General features: G+C 38.2%; 1 protein-coding gene across 1 annotated transcript in view; it reads right to left on the reverse strand.

Moving 5' to 3' along the window:
* RGSL1 (regulator of G-protein signaling like 1) overlaps positions 1-22,228 on the reverse strand; it is a 107,884-nt gene that overhangs the window by 10,238 nt on the left and 75,418 nt on the right. The window contains exons 12-17 of the mRNA XM_011942119.1: positions 21,200-21,317; positions 20,651-20,771; positions 18,763-18,892; positions 9,694-9,868; positions 1,608-1,746; positions 1,239-1,363 (exon numbers count right to left, since the gene is read on the reverse strand). Coding sequence (XP_011797509.1) covers positions 1,239-1,363; positions 1,608-1,746; positions 9,694-9,868; positions 18,763-18,892; positions 20,651-20,771; positions 21,200-21,317 — 808 coding nt within the window. The remainder of the gene's footprint in view (positions 1-1,238; positions 1,364-1,607; positions 1,747-9,693; positions 9,869-18,762; positions 18,893-20,650; positions 20,772-21,199; positions 21,318-22,228) is intronic.

Below are 22,228 nucleotides of genomic sequence, written 5' to 3' on the forward strand. Positions count from 1 at the left end.
GAAACTGCAGGAGGAACAGGAATCCAAAGCCTCCCTAAGGCATGTCTCATTTTTCTAAGCACATAGGAGACAGCTGAACACTGGCTCATTCAAGAGAAGCATATATTTCTCAGAGGTTCCCAATCCCTCCAAAAGTCTCTGGGTGAATGTCTATTTAGTCCTTGCTAGGAGAACTAGAATTAAGTTCTAGACAACATTTGATGATCAAAAGGTTAAATTGCTTGTCTTGAACTTAGATTTTTGTACTTCTCTCAGTTCTGTATTAAATAATTTATTATCTTAGGGATTTTAAAATAAAGATTAGAGATTGGTAAGCAATTTCACACTTCTGTTTTAATAAAGTAATTTTTTTTTTTTTTTTTGGTGGAAGATGGGAAATTCTAAGACTCAAAGTCACTTTATAATCTAAGTGTCCTGATTATCTTTGTCTGGGAACATTTCAGTCAGGTGTCCTCTGGTCACTACCACCCAAGGCACTGCCGTTCACCATGTGGAAGATATGAACTGAAACTCTGGCAGACCACAGGAATAAACAGAATAAATAACCAGCTGGGAGGGCTCAGGCCAAATCTCTACAGGATAGGTTAGAAACCAGTGGGCCACAGATTGCATTTGGCCACAAAATATCTGCATATATTTTGCTTGCTTCATTTTTGATTTTTGGCCTTCACAGGTTCTTCACCATGTTTTAGTTTTGTTAGTTGCCATATTTGCCACTTTAACCTTGGAAGAGATGAAATACACATTTGAATGTCTAGCTCCTCTTGATAATTGGAGTATCTAGCAACTGTGTCCCCCTCAGTGGTAATTATGGGGATTTGAGCACAGCAGAGCAAAGCACTTCTGGCTTGCTTTCTTCATGCAGCTCCTTAAGCACAAGCAGTTGTGTTAGCCTCAACAGAATTTCTCACCAAGTGGCTGTGATTCAGTCTTACCTTCTTGTGAGAAACCCAGGCCTAAGAAAATCCCACATTCTTGTTCCAAGCAAGCATAGAAAGAGGAGGGGTGGGAAACCAGGGATTTTGGTTCTCAGTCTTACTTTGCCTTCCATCTGTGGATTCAGTGTTTGGTGTTCTGTGTGAGGGATGGAGTGAGGTGAATAGGATAAGAAAACACCATCTCAGTTCCCCCTAGAAACTGGAAAAATGAAACAGAGTGCTAGAGGAAGACAGAAAACTCTCTCCAAACTAAGTGTGTTTTCCTGACCTGGCAGTCACTGAATAAGGAGAAATAGTTACCTTTTCCAGAAGTACATAATGACGGGGAAGACAGACATGATAGCCCCATGGAAGATGCTCCGATCTAGGTAGCCCTCTGTGATGGCGGCAAGGATGGCATCCTTCTGGGACTCAGAGACATTCACCTACCCGCAGAGTGGGAGCCTGTCACTGATGGAAGCTCCAAGGGAAGGCAGGAAACCTCTCCTGGCCTCCAGAACCCCATGACCACCCCCTTTCCAAAAGGCAGATGGTTTTCATGGAGTTGCTAGGTAAAGGATATTTAGTTGGCCAGGACTTATGAGGTACCTGATAATTAACTTTCTAATTGTCCTTGTGGGGGAAATGCTTCTTGGTGAAAGGCCAGAGTGGAGTGGGAGTCTTTCTTACCCTCAGCTTTGGAGGGATGTCAGAATTCAGGAAGAGTTTTTGGATAATGTTCATTTTGGACCGCATTAGGATCACATCATTCTCATTGTATGCCCGGTTGACCTGTAGCACGTGGGCTGAACTTACCAGATTATTAAATCTAAAAAAGAAATGTGAAGTAGGAAATCAGGAGGAGAAGATGAAAACAGGGACTAACAAGGCCCCCAGCCTAGACTCATTTCTGGCCCAAAAAAGGCAAGGCCAGCTCTAGGCCAGGTTGTGACTTTATTCATTCAGTCATAATTCATCCATTGGCAAATACTGAGCACTTACCACAGGTCAGATAACACGTCAAGTGCCCCTTCAAGTGCATTGAATTTCTTCGCCACAAATCCCCTTGTTCATCCCACCTTCCCTTCTTCACCAATTCTGGCCCTGCAGCATTGGCACGTCTAATGACTTAAAGGCCTAAGGACTATCTTGCTCTTCCTTTTCCTGTGCTGACCTGAGGCAAGCCCTCAGATGCAGGTAGGTCCCACTCCTGTAGAGCACTTTAGGCAATGAAAGGAGGTTTGGACTTAATTCCAGTGATAATGGAAAGCCAGTAGAAGATTTTCTTTATTTTTGTTTTTTTTGAGATAGAGTCTCACTCTGTCGTCCAGGCTGGAGTGCAGTGGTGCGATCTCAGCTCACTGCAAGCTCTGCCTCCCGGGTTCACGCCATTCTCTGCCTCAGCCTTGCGAGTAGCTGGGACTACAGGCGCCCACCACCATACCCGGCTCATTTTTTGTATTTTTTAGTAGAGACAGGGTTTCACCTTGTTACCCAAGATAGTCTCGATCTCCTGACCTCATGATCCGCCCACCTCGGCCTCCCAAAGTGCTGGGATTACAGGCGTAAGCCACCGCGTCCGGCCACCAGTAGAACATTTTAGGCAGGAGAATGATCTAGTCTGGTTTGTGTTTTTAATAGGCGACGCTGGTTGTTATACAGAGAATAGTTTGTAGAGGTCAAGCGAGGAAGAAGAGGCAATGTGGTGGAAATGGGAGCAGCAGCAGGTGAGGCTATTCACTCTGACTAGTATTTCCCTCTGCTCCTCCATTGCCTCCCCCTACATCCTTTATTATCTGACTAACCCCTACTCTTCCTTAGCTTAGATTACCCAAGAATTTTGGGTCTCCCAAGAAACCATACCTGAGGACTTACAGTTGTCTAAATACTCTTCCTGTGCCTGATTCTCCCATAGCACCTATCATCCTGAGACACTTCCTAACTTTTGTTTGTGTCTTTTCTGTCATCCTCATTAGTTTGTGGGATCTTAGAAGTAGAGAGCACATCTTACTTGTTTTTTATATATCCAGTGTCAAACCCAGTGTTCAGTAAAGAGTGAGTAATCAACAAGCATTTGTGGAAATGAGCTAAATCCATCACTGGGGTGCAGTAGAAGATCTCTTAACCAAACTCTTCTAACTGATGCATGAGTTACCAGGTGTCTACATTTTTGAAAAACACACTGATTGATGCCCATGACATGCTGACTGCATAGATTAGAGGGACATCTTTAGTACACTCTCAGCTTTCTCAAACTAGTAGAAATGAATGTGTACCAGGAGTTGTGTTTCTTCCCAAATATCTTTCCCTATTGTAAAGATAATTAGTAACTATAATTTCTATAATTAGTAACTTGTGAAAACTGATAAAATATGAACATGAAAGAAAAGTTATTATTTCTATGAAAACAAATTAGAATGTTTTGGAAATTCTAATGAAGGCAAGTAGCTTTTTAAAAAAGTGCTGTTGGCTGGGTGCAGTGGCTCACACCTGTAATTTCAGGACTTTGAGAGGATGAGGTGGGCGATCATGAGGTCAGGAGATCGAGACCATCCTGGCCAACATGGTGAAACCCCGTCTCTACTAAAAATACAAAAATTAGCTGGGCGTGGTGGCATGTGTCTATAGTCCCAACTACTTGGGAGGCTGAGGCAGGAGAATCGCTTGAACCCGGGAGGCGGAGGTTGAAGTGAGCCAAGATGGTGCCACACTCCAGCCTGGTGACAGAGTGAGACTCCATCTCACAAAAACAAAAACAAAAACAAAAGCCTGTTGAGTTAGGTGTGGCCAGGCAGTTTTAAACATAAAAAGGTACAAAAATCCAGAAGGATTGAATTGCTTCACAGTAATCTTTAAATTCTGTTCTGCTTTAAAGAAATAAAAATTCAAATCAGTAGACAGACACTCTAGGTTCCAAAATGTTAGCACAGAAGCAAGTTGGCTTCATTCTCCCATATGGAAACTCAAAACAAACAAATAGTACTGAGATTATTACCAGCAATATTTCAGAACTCAAATATAATGAGACAGAGGAGAAAAAAGTAAAAAGAATGAAAAGTAATGAAGACACCTATAAGATATACAAAATTACTTCAAAAGAGCAAATCTAAAAATTATTGGTGTTCAAGAGGGAGTTGAGCAAGAGCAAGGAAAAGAAAACTTATTCAAAACAACAACAGAAAACATTCTAAAACTTGACATAGACATACATGTTCAGGTACAGGGAGGTCAGAGAACATTAAATAAATTCGACCCAAATAAGACTACCCCAAGTATTATAGTAATCAACTCTTAAAGATCAAGGAAAAAGAGAGAATCCTAAAAGCAGAAAAAGAAGAAAATAACATACAAAGAAGCTCCAATTCATCAGGCAACAGACTTCTCAATGGAAACCATAAAGGCCAGGAGAAAATGAGAAAACATTTTCAAAGTGCTAAAAAATAAAACAAAACAAAACAAAACAAAAAACCACCATCCAAGCGTACTGTATCCAGTAAAGCTATCCTTCAACTATGAAGGAGAGATAGCCTTTCCTAGACAAACAAAAGCTGAGAAAATTCATGACCAGCAGACATATCTTACAAGAAATGCTAAAGAGAGTTCTTTATTCTGAAAGAAAATGACACTAACGTGCAAGAAGGAAGCATTTGAAGGTATAAAACTCATTGGTAGAAGTGAGTGCACAGACCAACCCAGAATATTCTAATATAGTAATTGTGGTGTGTAATTCACTCATAACTCTAGTATGAAGCCTAAAAGACAAATTTATCAGAAGGAACAATAGCTAAAGCAATCTGATAAGAGACAAGCAATATAAAATATGCAAAATGAGACAAAATGTCCAAATGTTGAGAAGATGGAGTTAAAGTGTAGAGGTTCATTTTAGTTTTTTTTGTTGTTGTTTCTCTTCTTTTCTTTGTGATGTAAGATAAGCTGTCATCTCATTAAAATAATTTGTTATATCCACAAAATATTTTTGGTAATCCTCATAGTAACCACAATGCAGAAACCTATAATAGTTACACTAAAAATAAAAAGCAATGAATTAAAATACAGTACCACAGAAAATTACTTAATCACAAAGGAAGACAGTAAGAAAGGAAGAGAGGAGTTCAAGAACAACTGGAAAACAAGCAACAAAATTGCAGTAGTAAGTTCTTACTTATTAATAAGAATGTTGACTATAAATAGACTCAGTTCTCTAATTAAAAGACATACAGTGGCTGGATGGATAAAGAAACAAGACCCAACTACATGCTACCTACAAGAAACCCACTTCACCTATAAAAACACACATAGACTAAAAGTGAAGGGATGAAAAAAGATATTCTATGTGAGTAGAAACCAAAAAAAGAGCTGGGATACCTTTATCTACATCAGATAAAATAGGCTACAAGTTGAAGACTCTAAAAAGAGACATAGTTATTATATAAGGATAAAAGGGTCAATTCAGTAAGAAGATATAACAATTTTAAATATCGATGCATTCAAGATGAGAGCACCCAAGTATATAAAGCAAACATTAAAAGATCTAAAGGGAGAGAAAGGTTGCAATACAATAATAGTAGGAGATTTCGATACCCCACTCTTAGTAATGGACAGATCATCCAGACAGAAAAATCAACAACAAAAAATTGCAGTTAAACTACACACCACACCAAATAGGTCTAACTGACATTTACAGAACATTTCACCCAACTGCTACAGAATATACAATCTTTACATCAGCACATGGAACATTCTTCAAAATATACCACAAGACAAGTCTCAACAAATTTCCAAAAGTAGAAATAAAATCAAGCATCCTGTCTTACCATGATGGAAAAAAACTAGAAATCAATACCAAGCAGAACCTTGGAAACTGTTTCCTACAGTACATGGAAAGTAAACAACATGCCCCTGAATGACCAATGGGTCAATGAAGAAATAAAGGAGAAAATTTAAAAATTCCTTGAAACAAATGAAGATGGAAATACAACATTCCAAAATCTATGGGATACAACAAAAGCAGTACTAAGAGGAAAGTTTAGAAAATAAATACTTACATCAAAAAAGTTGAAAGACTTCAAATAAACAACCTAATGATGCCCTCGAGGAACTAAAAAACAAGAACAAACCAAACACAAATTAGTAGAAAGAATAAAATATTAATAATATCAGAGCAGAAATAAATGAAATTAAGACTGAGAAATACAGAAGATTAATGAAACAAAAAGTTGGTTTTTTAAAAATATAAACAAAATCATTAAGCCTTTAGCTAGACTGATAAAGGCAGAGAGAAGACCCAAATAAATAAAATCAGAAACAAAAAAGAGACATAGTCATTAGAGATTATTATGTACAACTATACAACAACAAATTGGAAAGCCTAGAAAAAATGAATAAATTCTTGGATACAGAAAAACTATCAGGTTGAATCATGAGGACACAGAAAACTCAAATGAACAGATAATGAGTAATAAGATTGAAGCCATAATAAGTTTCCCATCAAAGAAGATGCCAGGACCTGATGGCATTAATTCTACCAAAAAGTTAAATAAAAACTAATATTAATTCTACTCAAACTCTTAAAAAATACAAAAGGAGAGAATATTAAAAACTCATTCTACAAGGCCAACATTGACCCGATACCAAAACCAGAGAAGGATGCAGCAAAGAAAAAGAAAAACTATAGGCCAATATCACTGATGAACACAGATGCAAAAAGCCTCAACAAAATAGTAGAAACCAGATTCAACAACACATTAAAAAGATCATTCACCATCATCTAATGGGATTAATCCCAGGAATACAAGGATGATTCAACATACGCAAATCAATAAACGTGATATATCACATTAACAGAATCAAGAATAAGAGCCATATGATCATTCCAATAGATGATGAAGCATTCAATAAAATTCAACATCTCTTTATGATAAAAACCCTCAACGAATTGGGTATATACGAAATATACTTCAAAATAATAAATGCAAATATATGATAAACCCACAGCTAACATCATACTGAATGGGGAAAAATTGAAAGTTTTTCCTATAAGATCTGGAACAAGTCAAGGATGCCCACTCTCACTACTCTTATTCAATATAGTGGTGGAAGTTCTAGTCAGAACAATTAGGGAAGAGAAAGAAATAAAGGGCATCCAAACTGGAAAGGAAGAAGTCAAATTAGCCTTGTTCACAGCTGATATAATCTTATCTTTAAAAAACTGAAAGACTTCACCAACAGCCTATTACAACTCATACATTCAGTAAAGTTGCAGAATACAAAATCAACATATGAAAATCAGAAGCATTTATATACAACAACAATTAACAATCTGAAAAAGAAATCAAGAAAGCCATCTCATTGACAACAGCTACAAAGAGCATAAAATACCTAGGAATTAACTTAAACAAAGAACTGAAATATATATACAAGAAAATACTGATGGAAAAATTGAAGAAGGCACACACACACACACACACACACAATTGAAGTATATTCCATGCTCATGGGTTGGAAAACATAATATTATTAAAATGTCTACACTACCCAAAGAAATTTATACATTCAGTGCAATCCCTATAAAAATACCAATGGCATTCTTCACAGAAATAGAAAAAACAACCCTAAAATTTACGTGGAACCACAAAAGACCCTGAATAGTCACAGCAATCCTGAACAAAAAAAAACAAAGCTGGAGGCATCACTGTAGCTGACTTCAAAATATACTACAAAGCTATAGTAACTAAATCAGCATGGTGCTGGCATTAAAAACAGATACATAGACCCATGGAACAGAAGAGACAATTCAGACATAAATCCATGCCTTTGCAGCCAATGCACTTTTGACATAGGTACCAAGAATGTACAACGGGAGAAAGGACCGTCTCTTCAATAAATGGTGATAGGAAAACTGAATGTCCACATGCAGCAAAATGAAACAAGACACCTATCTCTCACCATATACAAAAATCAAATAAAAATGTATTGAAGGCTTAAATCTAAAACTCTGAAACTACTGGAAGAAAACATTGGGGAAACAGGGCAGGACATTAGTTTGGGCAAAGGTTTTTGTGTAAGAAGCATAGGGAGCCAAAGCGAAAATACACAAATGGATCACATCAAGCTAAAAAGCTTCTGCACAGCAAAGGAAGCAATCAACAAAGTAAAGAGATAACCCACAGGATGGGAGAAAATATTTGCAAACTATCCATCTGACAAGAAATTAATAACCAGAATATATAAGGAGCTCAAACATCTCAATAACAAAAAACCCAAATAATCTGATTTTTTAAATGTGCAAAAGATCTGAATAGACATTTCTCAAAAGAAGACATTCTTGTCTTCTTTTGTCTTTCATATACCCAAAAGGTATATGAAAAACTGCTAAGATCACAAACCATGAGAGAAATGCAAGTCAAAACCACAACGAGATATCATCTTACCCTAGTTAAAGTGGCTATTATCAAAAAGACAGGGAATAACAGATGCTAGTGAGCATGTGTGAAAAGGGGAAACCTTGTACCTGGTTGGTGGCAATGTAAATTAGTATAGCCACTGTGGACAACAGTATGGAGCTTCCTCAAAAAGCTAAACATAGAACTACTATGTGATCCAGCAATCCTAATACTGGGTATATATCCAAAGGAAAGGAAATGAGTATGTTGAAGAGATATTTGCACTCCCATGTTTATTGTAGCACTATTCACAGTAGCCAGAATATGGAATCAACCTAAGTGCCCACCAGTGGATGAATGGTTAAAGAAAATGTGGTGTATACAGATACACAATAAAATAGTATTAAGCCACAGAAAAGAACGAAATCCTGTCATTTGCAGCAACATGGGTGGAGCTGTAGGTGATTATGTTAAGTGAAATAAGTCAAACACAGAAGGACAAATATCACATGTTTTCACTCATAGTGGGAGCTAAAAAAGTGGATCTCAGGTCGTTACCAGAAACTGGGAAGGGTAGGGGGTGGGGGGATGAAGGAAGACAGTTTGATCAAGGGGTACAAATACACAGTTAGATAGAAGAAATAAGACCTAGTGTTCCATGGATCAGTAGGGTAACTATAGTTAATAATCATCTATCGTACATTTCAAAATATCTAGAAGAGAATAATTTTAATCTGTCTAGCATAAAGAAAAAATAAAGATGATGGATATCTCAATTACCCTGATTTGATCTTTACACATTATATGAATGTATCAAAATATCACATACACCTCCAAAACATGTAAATCTATTATGTATCAATTAAAAAAATAATTAGTAGACAGCTTTCGGGGTATAGTCTATACAAGAAAAATTTACAGACCTCCCATTGTGGATTGACTTTGGCTTTACATAAAAAATTTGACAGGTGAATTAATGTACACTAATATGTCTTAACTTAAAAATATCTGTTTAATGTCATACAGACACACACACAATTTGTATTATCGTAATTCCTGGCTTTAACTAAAGAATATTGGTCCCATGGTGTTACATAATAGGACTTATTCACATTTATAAATAATGGAGAAAAACACGCTTCCCTTTTCTGGGACTAAACAACTGCATTTTAACAGGGGAATTTCTGGAATACTGAAGAGCTTTTAGGACCCAAAGAATAGAAAGATGGAAATCAACTGAGTGATGGCATACAGTAAGATTTTCAGAAGGAGAGATTCTTACTGGATAGGGCTGAAATCACTGTGTTTCTAACAGATCAAGCCAGTTTCTGCTGGGTAGTCCTAAGGATGAAAAATCATTTTCAGGGCAGAAGAAGGAGAGGTGGGAAACTTACTTTTCCATTTCAGAAAAGAAATATAGATCATTGATCACAAAGTTGACAGTGATAATCCTGTGGCCAAATATACGACGCTTTACAAGGGTTGTGTCTCCATTCTCTTGGTCTGCACTCCGGACACTTGCGGAGGGTGGAGCTGAACGTCCCGATGTGTTGTGTGGTGTGGTGAAATCTGAGAGAGAAAGAAGAAGGAATTACAATCTTGTTTGATCAAGTCACTCTTACCCTCAACCTGGGCATAACAAAAAGAAGAAAGGAGACTGTGGATCTACCCTTTTGGCCTACTGAAATAGTCACTTTCTGCCATTGGGCTCAACCTTTTACTTGGACTTGAAAAATCCATCTACTCAGATAGTATGACAACACACATAAAACATAAGTCAACTGAGCACTGAGGGTGCTTATCTTATAGAAATAGAATCACACCACAGTTATGCTAATCCCTAAGGTTTCTGCAGAGACTGTGAAAATGAAACATGCAGATGTGACCTTCCAAATGGAGTGTGTAGCACTGATGGTGCTCACTCAAGTTTTATCAGGAAGTAATTTAGGAGCAAATGAGGAAAGCAGCACAAAGAAACAGTCAAAATATCAAGAGTAAAGAAGTTAGCCGGGTGCGGTGGCTCAAGCCTGTAATCCCAGCACTTTGGGAGGCCGAGACGGGCGGATCACGAGGTCAGGATATCGAGACCATCCTGGCTAACACGGTGAAACCCCATCTGTACTAAAAAATATAAAAAACTAGCCTGGCGAGGTGGCGGGCGCCTGTAGTCCCAGCTACTCCGGAGGCTGTGGCAGGAGAATGGCGTAAACCCGGGAGGCGGAGCTTGCAGTGAGCTGAGATCCGGCCACTGCACTCCAGCCTGGGCGACAGAGCGAGACTCCGTCTCAAAAAAAAAAAAAAAAAAAAAAAAAGAAGTTTATTAAGGAAACCGAGGGTAGAAATCTAGAGTACAAAAGAGAGTAACAAGTACAGGAGAGCACAAGAGCCACTAGAAGATTTGGATTGTGTGTCAGAAAAATAGAATGCTTCCTTTAGAAAGTTTCTTGACTAGATTATATCCAAAGACATCTCTTCATAGGGATTGAGGTCTGAGAAAAGAACAGGTTTGGGCTGGATCTGACAGATAGACCCTGGTTAATTATCTGGCTGGGTTTCAGAAAAATGTCTAATCTGGCTCTAGAATTTACCATTCTGCCTGCAAATCCTTTATTCTGGAGTGCTGTTCAGGATTTATTGAAGTTGGTGTGGTGCTCCCTATGGCGCAGCTGGGATCCCTTTTGGTGCAGTATTGTATATAGAATGGGAGGGTAACTACAAGAGTCCATAAATACCTAGCACTTGTTATGTCTCAGACATTGTGCTAGACCCTAGGGTTACTATACTGAATAAGACATAAGATCTCTCTCCTACTATCTTTCCATCTTTCTCTCTTAGACTTGAGTTTGAAGGGAAAAAAATGTCTAGATAATAGTGGAAACTGATATGATGGTTAGGGATTCTAGGAAAAGAGGGTGATAAATTCACCCAATAAACCTGTAAGCCATCGGATGCTTGTAAACTGGCTCTGGCAGTAGAGGGGGAGACCTAATTTGTATTATTCACTGATTTAGATAGTAAATATTCTCACTGTAATAGATTTTTAGCTACTGACGATTTGTTCAGTAGCTCACAAAATGCCAGGATATTTAACAGTTGGCTCTTACCAGCTAGTATGAGAAGCTCCAGCTCCTATTACCTGGGAATCGTATTTGACTTCTTCCTCTTTCCACATCCAATTAGTCACCAAATATTGTTGATTCTACTTTCTAAATATATTTCAAGTGTATCTACTATTGGTCTTTCTTGCAGGGACATTTGTTTAAAGAATCATCATCTTTCACTTGTTCCAAAAGCCACTTAAGTGTTCTCGGGGTCAGGCCTAGGGCCCTGACCTGCTAAGGTGAGGCAGGTGCCTAGGACACAGTTTAAGGAAGCATTCACTATCAATGTGTTACAAGTGCGGGGTTGGCATCTGCATGAGCCTGATGGTCAGTGCCTCCTTAATTTTTGTGTATTATATGCCTCCCTTGCCTTACCCTAGTTCCAGCCCTGACTGTGCTTCCTACACTTAATTTTGCTTTTGTGTAGTATATTCCCTACATTATAGTCAGGATGATCATTCTAACTTGGCTACTGTTACTAATCTGCTGATTTTTTTTTTTTTTTTTTTTTTTTGAGGGAGTCTCACTCCGTTGTCCAGGCTGAAGTGCAGTGGTGGGATCTCAGCTCACTGCAAGCTCCGCTTCCAGGGTTCAAGCAATTCTCCTGTCTCAGCCTCCTGAGTAGCTGGGATTACAGGCATGTGCCACCACACCTGGCTAATTTTTGTATTGTTAGTAAAGACGGGGTGTCACCATATTGGTCAGGTTGGTCTCAAACTCCTGACCTCTGGTGATACACCCACCTTGGCCTCCAAAGTACTAGGATTACAGGCTTGAGCCACCACTCCCAGCCTGCTGAAACCTTTTTATCGGAATGTCCACTTTTGTCCAAGGTAGAGTGCCAAGGACCAGATTTATCCTCCCTCCAGAAACGATTTTTAAAAATCAGACGAAATATAGTGGAACAGTTTTTAAGACACTGTCTATCAGAGAATTAAGGACAGTGATCACTAAGATTTGGGAAAAATGAGTGAGCCCTACTTTTGCCCCACGTTACCACCTTGAGATAGGATCCATTCCACAGTCAGGGAGGGAAAACCCAGATCAAGTTTGGTGGACTCTCTGAATTGAGGAGATGGACCTGAGAGTCCAGTGAGACCAATGGTGGCTAGAGTTTACAAGACAGAGTTCAAAGAGGAGAGGGAGAACCTGGAAATCTGTGGAGGTTCCCTCAAGTACTCAGCAGAGTGCTGACCAGCTCAAGATATGAGGAAATTACCCAAAGCTTGAGCGTAGGGGGATCTGAAAGCATTAAAGAACGGTCCTCGGTGCTCACACAGAAGCAGACATAGTGCCTGTTTCCACTGGAAGACTAGAAAAACTCATAATTTATGAGGAATCTAGTAGAACACTCAGGAAAGTTTTACCTCAGTAGTGGAGAATAGCCATACAAATAACATGGCTCTGGATTCACTTAATCAATGATTAAAGGAAGATCCAAAAGAATAAAACTATTTTCGAGTAACTTAACTGCATCCCTGAACAAAGTTCAGGCATATTTTATAGGAAGACAAAAATATCCAACACCTAAAAAGATAAAATTTACAATGTCTGGAAATCTATTTTAAGGTTCTTATCCTTTATCTGAAATACTTAGGACCAGAAGTGTTTCAGATTTTGGAGTTTTGGAATATCTGCATATACACAATGAGACATTTTTGGGATGGAACCCAAATCTAAACACGAAATTTATTTATGTTTGTATACTCCTTATACATATAGCCTTAAGGTAATTTTATTTTTTTCCTTGGGGACACTGAATAAATTGTGTATTGCACCCCTCCCTGCATTTTGACTGCAACCTGTTACATGAGGTTAGGTGTGAAATTTTCCATTTGTGGTGTCATATCAGTACTCAAAAAGTTTTGGATTTTGGAGGATTTCAGATTTTGGATCTTCAAAAGACAATACTTAAAAAGTAAAAAAGCAAGCCATCAACTGAGAGAAAATATTTTCAAAATATATCCATCAAAAATATTCCCAGATTATGTAAAGAATTCTTATAACCCAATAATAAGACAACAAAGCTCTTAAAAAATGGGCAAGAGATACGGACAGACACTTCACTAAAAATAGCACAATATGTATGGCAAATTGTATGGTTTGGCCATGTCTTCACCCAAATCTCATCTTGAATTCCCATGTGTTGTGGGAGAAACCTGGTGGGAGATATTTGAATCATGGGGGCAGGTCTTTTCTGTGCTGTTCTCATGATAGTGAATAAGTCTCATGAGATTTGATGGTTTTAAAACAGGGGAGTTTCCCTACACAAGCTCCTGTCTGCCTGCTGCCATCCACTTAAGATGTGACTGGCTCCTCCTTGCCTTCTGCCATGATTGTGAGGCCTCCTCACCCACATGGAACTGTGAGTCCGTTAAAACCTCCTTTTCTTCCCTGTCTCGGGTATGTCTTTATCAGCAGTGTGAAAATGGACTAATATGGCAAGCAAGCACATGAACACATACTCAACATCATTAGTCATTAGACAAAATGAAAATTAAACGAAAACAAAATACCATTACATACCCTCTAGAATGGCTAAAATTAAAAAGACAGATGATATCAAAGGTTGGTGAGGATGGGGAACGATTGAAACTTTCCTACATCGGTGGTGAAAATGCAAAAATGGTACAACCACTTTGGAAAACAGCTTGACAATTCCTTATAAAGTTAACATACACTTACCACATAACCCAGCACTTCTACTTTCAGATATTTACCCAAAAGAAATAACATATATCCACACAAATACTTGTACTTGAATATTCACAGCAGGGTAATTCATAACAGCCCCAAAGTGGAATCAACTCAATATGTAACAATTGGTGAATGCATAAACAAATTGTGCTATGGTACAATGGAATAATACCCAGCAATAAAAAGGAATGAGCTACTGATATATGCAATAGCATAGACAAATCTCAAAAGCATCATGCTATATAAAAGACGCTGGTCACAAAAGACTATTGCATGCATGCACTAAGACTACTGCTTGATTCCATTTATATTAAATTCCTTAAAATACTAAACTGTAGTAATAGAAAGTAGGTCAGTTGTTGCCAGACCAGAGAGTAGTAGTGGAAGGGGAAGGGTGTTGATTAAGAAGACACATAAATGAATTTCTTGTGATGAAGCAAGTATTCTAGATCATGACTGCAGAGATACTTACATTCTCAAATTGCACAATTAAAATTGGTGAATTTTACTGTATAAAATTGTAGCTTAAAAAGTGATTCTAAAAAGTAATTTAAAAATAAATGGGATGAAAATAAAACAAAGCAGCAAGAATGCATAACTCTTGAGGATTTTTGTTTAAAAGGGAAACAGACAAATGTGCCAGATAATTTGAGGGGAATATAGAATCAGGGAGAAATTATTATTAATTTTTGCTTGAGAGGTACTATGTCATATTTGGTGCCGACTGAGTAATCCAGCAGAGAAAATAAAAATGATGCAGGAGAATAAGTAAAAATGACTGGATGAATGCCCTTGAGTAGATGAGGGCCTGGATGCTTCTTTAGGAGCAAGGACAGGCAGCCTACTCAGTGACCAGAGCCTGTGAATACAGAGGAGGCTGACCAGGTGATTCAGAGGAGGGAAGCTGTAAAACTTCTCTTCTGATTGCTTCTGTTTTCTCAGATACTAAACACACACACACTCTGGCCTAAGAAAATCAGTAAGATTAATGGAGTGGAAGTTCCATTGGGAATCAAAGTTTGTTTGAGGCAGGAAACTGTAGAAAGAGTATGAAAACACATGTACATTTTAAAAAGCAATAGTAAAATAAATGCTTGTGTTCAAGATAGGGTTTGCCCCTGTGATGGGTAAAGGGGCACCAGGTGTCATCTGAGTTACGCCATTTTCTATTTCTTGGCTTGGATGATGGGTATTCAGCTGCTCATATAGTCACTTATAAGTATGCTATATTTCAAATAAAAGAACTTAGACCAGTGGCAGGCTGAGTGTCACAAGCTCTCCCCTGTATCTAAGGGGAATTGGAAGTCTGGTAGACCTCCTATTGGATAAGTACAGGTCTTGGGTTCTTACATAATATTGAGGAAGTGGGAAGTCAAAGAATGATGAAACAGGACTTCCTACCATTCTAGGGTGTGAGGGCTTGAGCCGGTTTTATTTAAAAGAAGAAACAAAAGAACTAGAACTGTTTTTTTTCTTTTTGAGATAGAGTCTCACTCTGTCACCCAGACTGGAGTGCAGTGGTGCAATCTCGGCTCACTGCAAACTCTGCCTCCTGGTTCAAGCGATTCTCCTGCCTCAGCCTCCCAAGTAGCTGGGATTACAGGTGCACACCACCACGCCCAGCTAATTTTTGTATTTTAGTAGAGATGAAGTTCCACCATGTTGGTTAGGCTGGTCTCTAACTCCCAACCTCAAGTGATCCACCCGCCTTGGCCTACCAAAGTACTGAGATTACAGGCATAAGCCACCATGCCTGGTCTGCTAGAACTATTATTGGAGCCAAAATATTTGGTTGTGAAGCAGTTCATAAAAGATATATACAAACTTTTTTCAAATTAAAATAAATAATATTAAAATACCAATAGAAAAATAGACAAAGGGCATAAACAGTTCAAGAAAGAATACAAATGGCCAGTCAATAAAGATGCTCAACTACTAAAGAAATATAAATAAGAATAGACAATCTGGCACATTATTTTTTATTTACCAGGTTGGCAGTTTTTAAAAATGTGCAACACACTGTGTTGATGAGAATGGGAGAAACAAGACACTAGTTTATATGGTTGGCAAGAGTTTAAATTAGTGCAATGTTTTTGGAGGGCCAAAATTTAACTGTTTTTAACCATTTACCCATCATTCTCATTTTAAGGAACTTGTTTCATAGAAGCACACAATTGCAAAATATGCATGTTTTGCAGCATTTTTTTTAAAATTTTAATCATTATTTAATTAATTAATTTATTTATTTTTTATTATACTTTATGTTCTAGGGTACATGTGCACAATGTGCAGGTTTGTTACATATGTATACATGTGCCATGTTGGTGTGCTACACCCATTAACTCGTCATTTACATTAGGTATATCTCCTAATGCTATCCCTCCCCCCTCCCCGCCCCCACAATAGGACCTGGTGTGTGATGATCCCCTTCCTGTGTCCAAGTGATCTCATTGTTCAATTCCCACCTATGAGTGATAACATGTGGTGTTTGGTTTTCTGTTCTTGTGATAGTTTGCTGAGAATGATGGTTTCCAGCTGCATCCATGTCCCTACAAAGGACACGAACTCATCCTTTTTTATGGCTGCATAGTATTCCATGGTGTATATGTGCCACATTTTCTTAATCTAGTCTGTCAGTGATGGACATTTGGGTTGGTTCCAAGTCTTTGCTATTGTGAATAGTGCCGCAATAAACATACGTGTGCATGTGTCTTTATAGCAGCATGATTTATAATCCTTTGGGTATATACCCAGCAATGGGATGGCTGGGTCAAGTGGTATTTCTAGTTCTAGATCCTTGAGGAATTGCCACACTGTCTTCCACAATGGTTGAACTAGTTTACAGTCCCACCAACAGTGTAAAAGTGTTCCTGTTTCTCCACATCCTCTCCAGCACCTGTTGTTTCCTGACTTTTTAATGATTGCCATTCTAACTGGTGTGAGATGGTATCTCATTGTGGTTTTGATTTGCATTCCTCTGAGGGCGAGTGATGATGAGCACTTTTTCTTGTGTCTGTTGGCTGTATAAATGTCTTCTTTTGAGAAGTGTCTATTCATATCCTTTTCCAACTTTTTGTTGGGGTTGTTTTTTTCTTATAAATTTGTTTGAGTTCTTTGTAGGTTCTGGATATTAGCCCTTTGTCAGATGAGTAGATTGCAAAAATTTTCTCCCATTCTGTAGGTTGCCTGTTCACTCTGATGGTAGTTTCTTTTGCTGTGCAGAAGCTCTTTAGTTTAATTAGATCCCATTGTCAATTTTGGCTTTTGTTGCCATTGCTTTTGGTGTTTTAGACATGAAGTCCTTGCCCATGCAAATGTCCTGAATGGTATTGCCTAGATTTTCTTCTAAGGTTTTTATGGTTGCAGCATTGTTTAAGTGAAAGTTGGAACAACTCAAATGTCATCAAAAGAGTCATGATTTGTCACTGCCAATCTTTCCAGTCTCATCTCAAGCATTTGCCCCATCTCATTAATCTCTAGTCCAATTGGCCTGATTGCAGTTTCTGAATTGCACCGTTCTCTTTCTTATTTTATGATTCTGTGCATACCTAGAAATCACTCTCCTCCCATCCCACCTACCTAACTTGGTCATTTCTGAAAACTCAACTTTATGTTATTTTCTGGGAGACATTTTCTCTGGCCCTGTGCCTTGACTACTAGGATCTCTCTGCAATTATCATTGGGATCACTCATGACGATTATATAATAATGACAGTAACACTAGCTAACCCTCTTATAGCATGTACTGTTGCCAAGCATAGTTCTAATAACCCTGTGAAACAGAAACAATTCTCATTCCTATTCTACAGATGAGAAAACAGAGATACAAAGTTCTTCAACTAGAAAGTAGCAGATTCAAATCCAGGCACTCCGGCTCCAATATCTGTGGCTTGTATTTTCTGTTTGAAATCTGTAGGTGCTACAGGGCAGATCCTCTGCTGCAGGCTCACTACTGTTCACTACTGTATCTCCAGCACCTGGCAAACTGCTTGTCACATAGTAGATTCTCGAAAAGTGTGTTAAATGAATGAATGAATGAGTAAAGCTGTTGAATTAATCCATATAATGGACATTTTATGGCAGTCAAAAACAAGTCAGATATATGTGTACTGATATAAAATGATGTCCAAGATACATTATTGAGCAAAAAAAAAAAAAAGCAAATTACAAATCAAATATGTGGGATCAATTTTGTGGGAAAAGTAAATATTAAGATACATATACAGAAAAATAATTAGGAGGTAGGTTTACAAGCATTAACAATGTTATCTCTTGAGGGAATTTCACTTCTATACTATATATTTCTGTAATTGTTGTTTCCTCTTTCTTTATTAACAGCATGTATTACTTTATAAGCAGAAAAATTTTAAAAATAATTTTTAAAGAGCAAATTCAGAAACATAAGGAAATTATTTTGTAAAATGAGAGATTTTGCAGTGCCTTAGGTTAATTATTCTCTACCCTTGCTGGTTGCTTAAGCAGAGACCTCTGGCTTGTATCCTCTCTAGGCAGGCCTGGGCTTGGTTTTGCAAACAGGACCTGGGGTTTTTTTGCTAGACTCTAGGCTGCCACAGGCATGACACAAAGCAATAAGCTTTTTATGCGGGCTGACCCTCATGGCTAAAATATCAACAGGGAGTGGGGGTAAATACAGAAATGACTTACTTTCCTTGCTATTTTGCATTTCCTGGTGAAGATAGTCTTCAAATTCCTGGCGCTTATTAGGATTCAACATAAATCTGCGGTACTTGCAAAAGCTCCTGATAAAGCTGATCATTCTCAGCCAGCCTTTCTTCTGGGGAAAGAAAGAGGAGTATAATATGTTCATTAGTATAGTTGCTGTTCACTGAGAGTCTACTGTGTGCCAAAACTTGGCATTCATTACATTTAATCCTCACAACACCTCCATAAAGGAATGATTTTCAGCAAACTCAGGTCAGAGAGCTTGTATTATCTGCCTGTAATTAAGTAGCTGGTGGGTGAAAGATTCCAGCTTCAACAGACTGGAGCCATTTGCCCATGCTCCTTCTACCATAGCCTTTCAACAGTGAAGATGTGAGATGCTGTGATTGGGAGAAGGAGCGTGAGAGCTAAAAACTGGAGGAAAAGAGGACAGAAATAAAGAACCAAAGGCTCAGGCAAATTTGGAGACACTGAAGGAATAAGGAAATGAGCAAAACCATTTCTAAGCGTTTAAAAAAGAAAATATAATTATTTGCACCCACTCATACACCTACATACACACACACACACACACACACACACACGCACATGAATTTCATAAGTTTCTTCATCTGTTTTTTAATAGGTACCTAGGAACCACTGTACATTTTATTTGTCCCTCAAGAAATTGATACTTAGAGCCAGAAAGACTCTTGTTGATTAACTAGTTCAGTTATCTCAGTCTACAGAGAGGGAAACAACATACGCATGGCTTTAGACAGAAAGCAGTGAAGTATAAAAAGCACTGAATTTGGGATCAAAAAGTTTGAGTCTGGAGCTCAGCTTCTCAGAACCGAATTGTGTAATTTGGGTCAGGTTACTCAACCTATGTCTCCATGTCTCCATGTGCAAGCTAGAAACAATAGCCCTTCAGGATCGCAGTGAGACTTAGTGGTTATATGTAAACCCCAATGCAATGCTTGACAAAGAGTAGGTATTAAGTACATGTTGGTTTCCTTTTATCTTATTTTCTAACAACTGGAAGGTCTGAAATTAAACCAAGTGCACTGGTTCTGGGTACAGTATTCTTTTTAGTAGTCAGGCATTCATGGTGCCCTGACATGGAGTTTATTCATATATGGAGGAAATACAGAGGAGAAAAGGAAGAGTAACACATTTTCATCCCTGAGTATTGGATCAATGGACTTAGGCATTATTTTCTGAGATATCTTAGAATGATCTTTGGAGTCAGATCAAGCTGGGCTAAAATTTTTCTGATACTGACCAACTCTAAAACACAGTGAGCAAGTGATTCTCTAAGGGGGCATGTATTTTTTGTTGTTGTTGTTGTTGTTCTCGAACCATATAGAGACTTTCCTGAGTAACATTCCTGTCTCCTCTGTCCTCCTTTTTTTCTGTCCTCCCATAGGACAAAGAATGAGCTAGATAGTTTGAAAGAAGGAAATGGTGTTCTCAGTACTTTGCATTCTCTCTCTGGTTTGTTTGTCTGCAAGACACCTGTTTCAAGCTCACCTTTGGTTATACAGTAAGAGGCTCACCCTGGTAAGTGGAGGTCCAAGTTGTTCCGTTAGACCAGTGACTGAGTTTGTATTTAATTTGGGTGCAGAGGACTAGCAAAACCACTTTGCTTCATTGCCAATCCATGTCCTCCGCACTAACTTTCAACTAGAAGAACTCCGTGTGTCCAACCCCTGTACCTATTATTCAGTTGATTCTAATCACAGGTAGAGAAGAGAGGGACTTCTTAAATTCCTGGTATAATAATTTGAGTCTCAGATTCCTCCTTTGCAAAATGGGGATTTAAAAACCTATCCCCAAGACGATGGTTTTCTTGTCTCTAATGTCTTGTTTCACTTTCTTCTTTACTAACCTGGGATTCCTGTAGGTAAGTTGACACTATCTTTGAGGGCTTCCTAGACGAAATTTGTACTTCACTTTGCACTTCCACCTCCTCAGGGCGAGGTGGGAACAGGTCTTGATAATCTTTAAACCTGCCAGAAGGACATCAGGAATATCAAACAGGACAAAAATCTGGCACATAAAAGATAACAGTCCAGGCAAACCTAGCTCAGCCTCTGGAGGAAGTCTCAGTGGTAATTGGGGAATGGTAAAATACTGAAAAATTATCTTCTTACTCTATCAGACCTTTGTTAATGTCAGCCTAACCTTCCTGAGCAACCCTGTATTGTTTCTTGTTAATGCAAATGAACAGAAACGTGTGTGTGTGTGTGTGTGTGTGTGTGTGTGTGTGTGTCAGGTAGATAGGTAGGAAAGTTCAAGATAAGTTTGACTTTTTATTTTGTAGAGAGGCTCTGGCAATGAGCTATGAAAATGGATTATGAAACCCTTGATGAATATGGTTTTCAGAAGCCAAGGAGTAACTCCAGGAAGAATCCTTTCCTTCGCTGAGTATACTCACCACTTTTCTTCTATAGATTTCATAATATATCCCTGGAGAATTAATAGTGTGGTTGTGGTGACATGACGCTTGGGAGTGATTTCTTTGATAATAGGGGCATCACACTGCAGCATTTCTTCTAGAAAATGCAAGAGAGAAAAGAAGCCGTAATCCTCATCTACCATTTCTGAGATAGGTGGTGTTTTTTTTTATCTTAGAGTCTCACAGCCCTCATTTTCAATCTGGCTAGACTCTGATCCCGCCATAGTTTGTTTGAAAATCTCCAAAGCATATTTGAAATGTTATGTGCAAATGCATTTGTAAACCAAAAGCTTTTCCTCATTTAGTTTCATTCAAATTTTGAGGATGAGTGATTAAGGGGAAAGAAATTTTCAAAGGACTTATTTCTGCAGCCGGTTTGAAAAATTCGGATTTAGGGAGAGCAGAAGGATTATAGTTAGATTGCTGGGCAGATGGGGAACCCAAGATTCCAGGTAAGTATTGTGAGGGCAGTATGGTTCTCCAGTTGTTCAGAAACTTGTGTTCATTAATGAGATTTGAAAATAATCAAAGATAGGATGTGGACACTATTCCTCTTCTAGCTCATTCAAAATATTGTATAGATCTCAACATCCTGAGATTCAACAAATAAATATTGCCTACAAATAAAGATTTGCTAATTTGACGTATTTTTCTATATTTTCTATATTCATAAAAATTTATTTTCTTATCTTGGTTTACTATAAGCAAAAACCAAACACACAAAAGTACCATCTGTGACAAAACAAGAGGCCTTATCTTCACTGCTTTGTATTACTTGCAATTTCTGCTTTTAGACAACATTTTATTTACCATATTTACCCTCCCACCTTAGGAAACAATATAAGACACAACTTATGAAACAAAGATTTTCAGGCATACAGCTCTCCTTCCCAGTACAACTCTCTTCACAGTTCATGGGTGGTGGATACTCCACCCTTGCAGGCAGCTAACTCTTGCTTTTTGTATCTAACTTCAAGCTAGTTGGTTTAATGGTCAAATGACTTGAAT

The sequence above is a fragment of the Colobus angolensis genome, unplaced genomic scaffold, assembly GCF_000951035.1.
Source record: "Colobus angolensis palliatus isolate OR3802 unplaced genomic scaffold, Cang.pa_1.0 Scaffold206, whole genome shotgun sequence".
Classification (NCBI taxonomy): Eukaryota; Metazoa; Chordata; class Mammalia; order Primates; family Cercopithecidae; genus Colobus; species Colobus angolensis.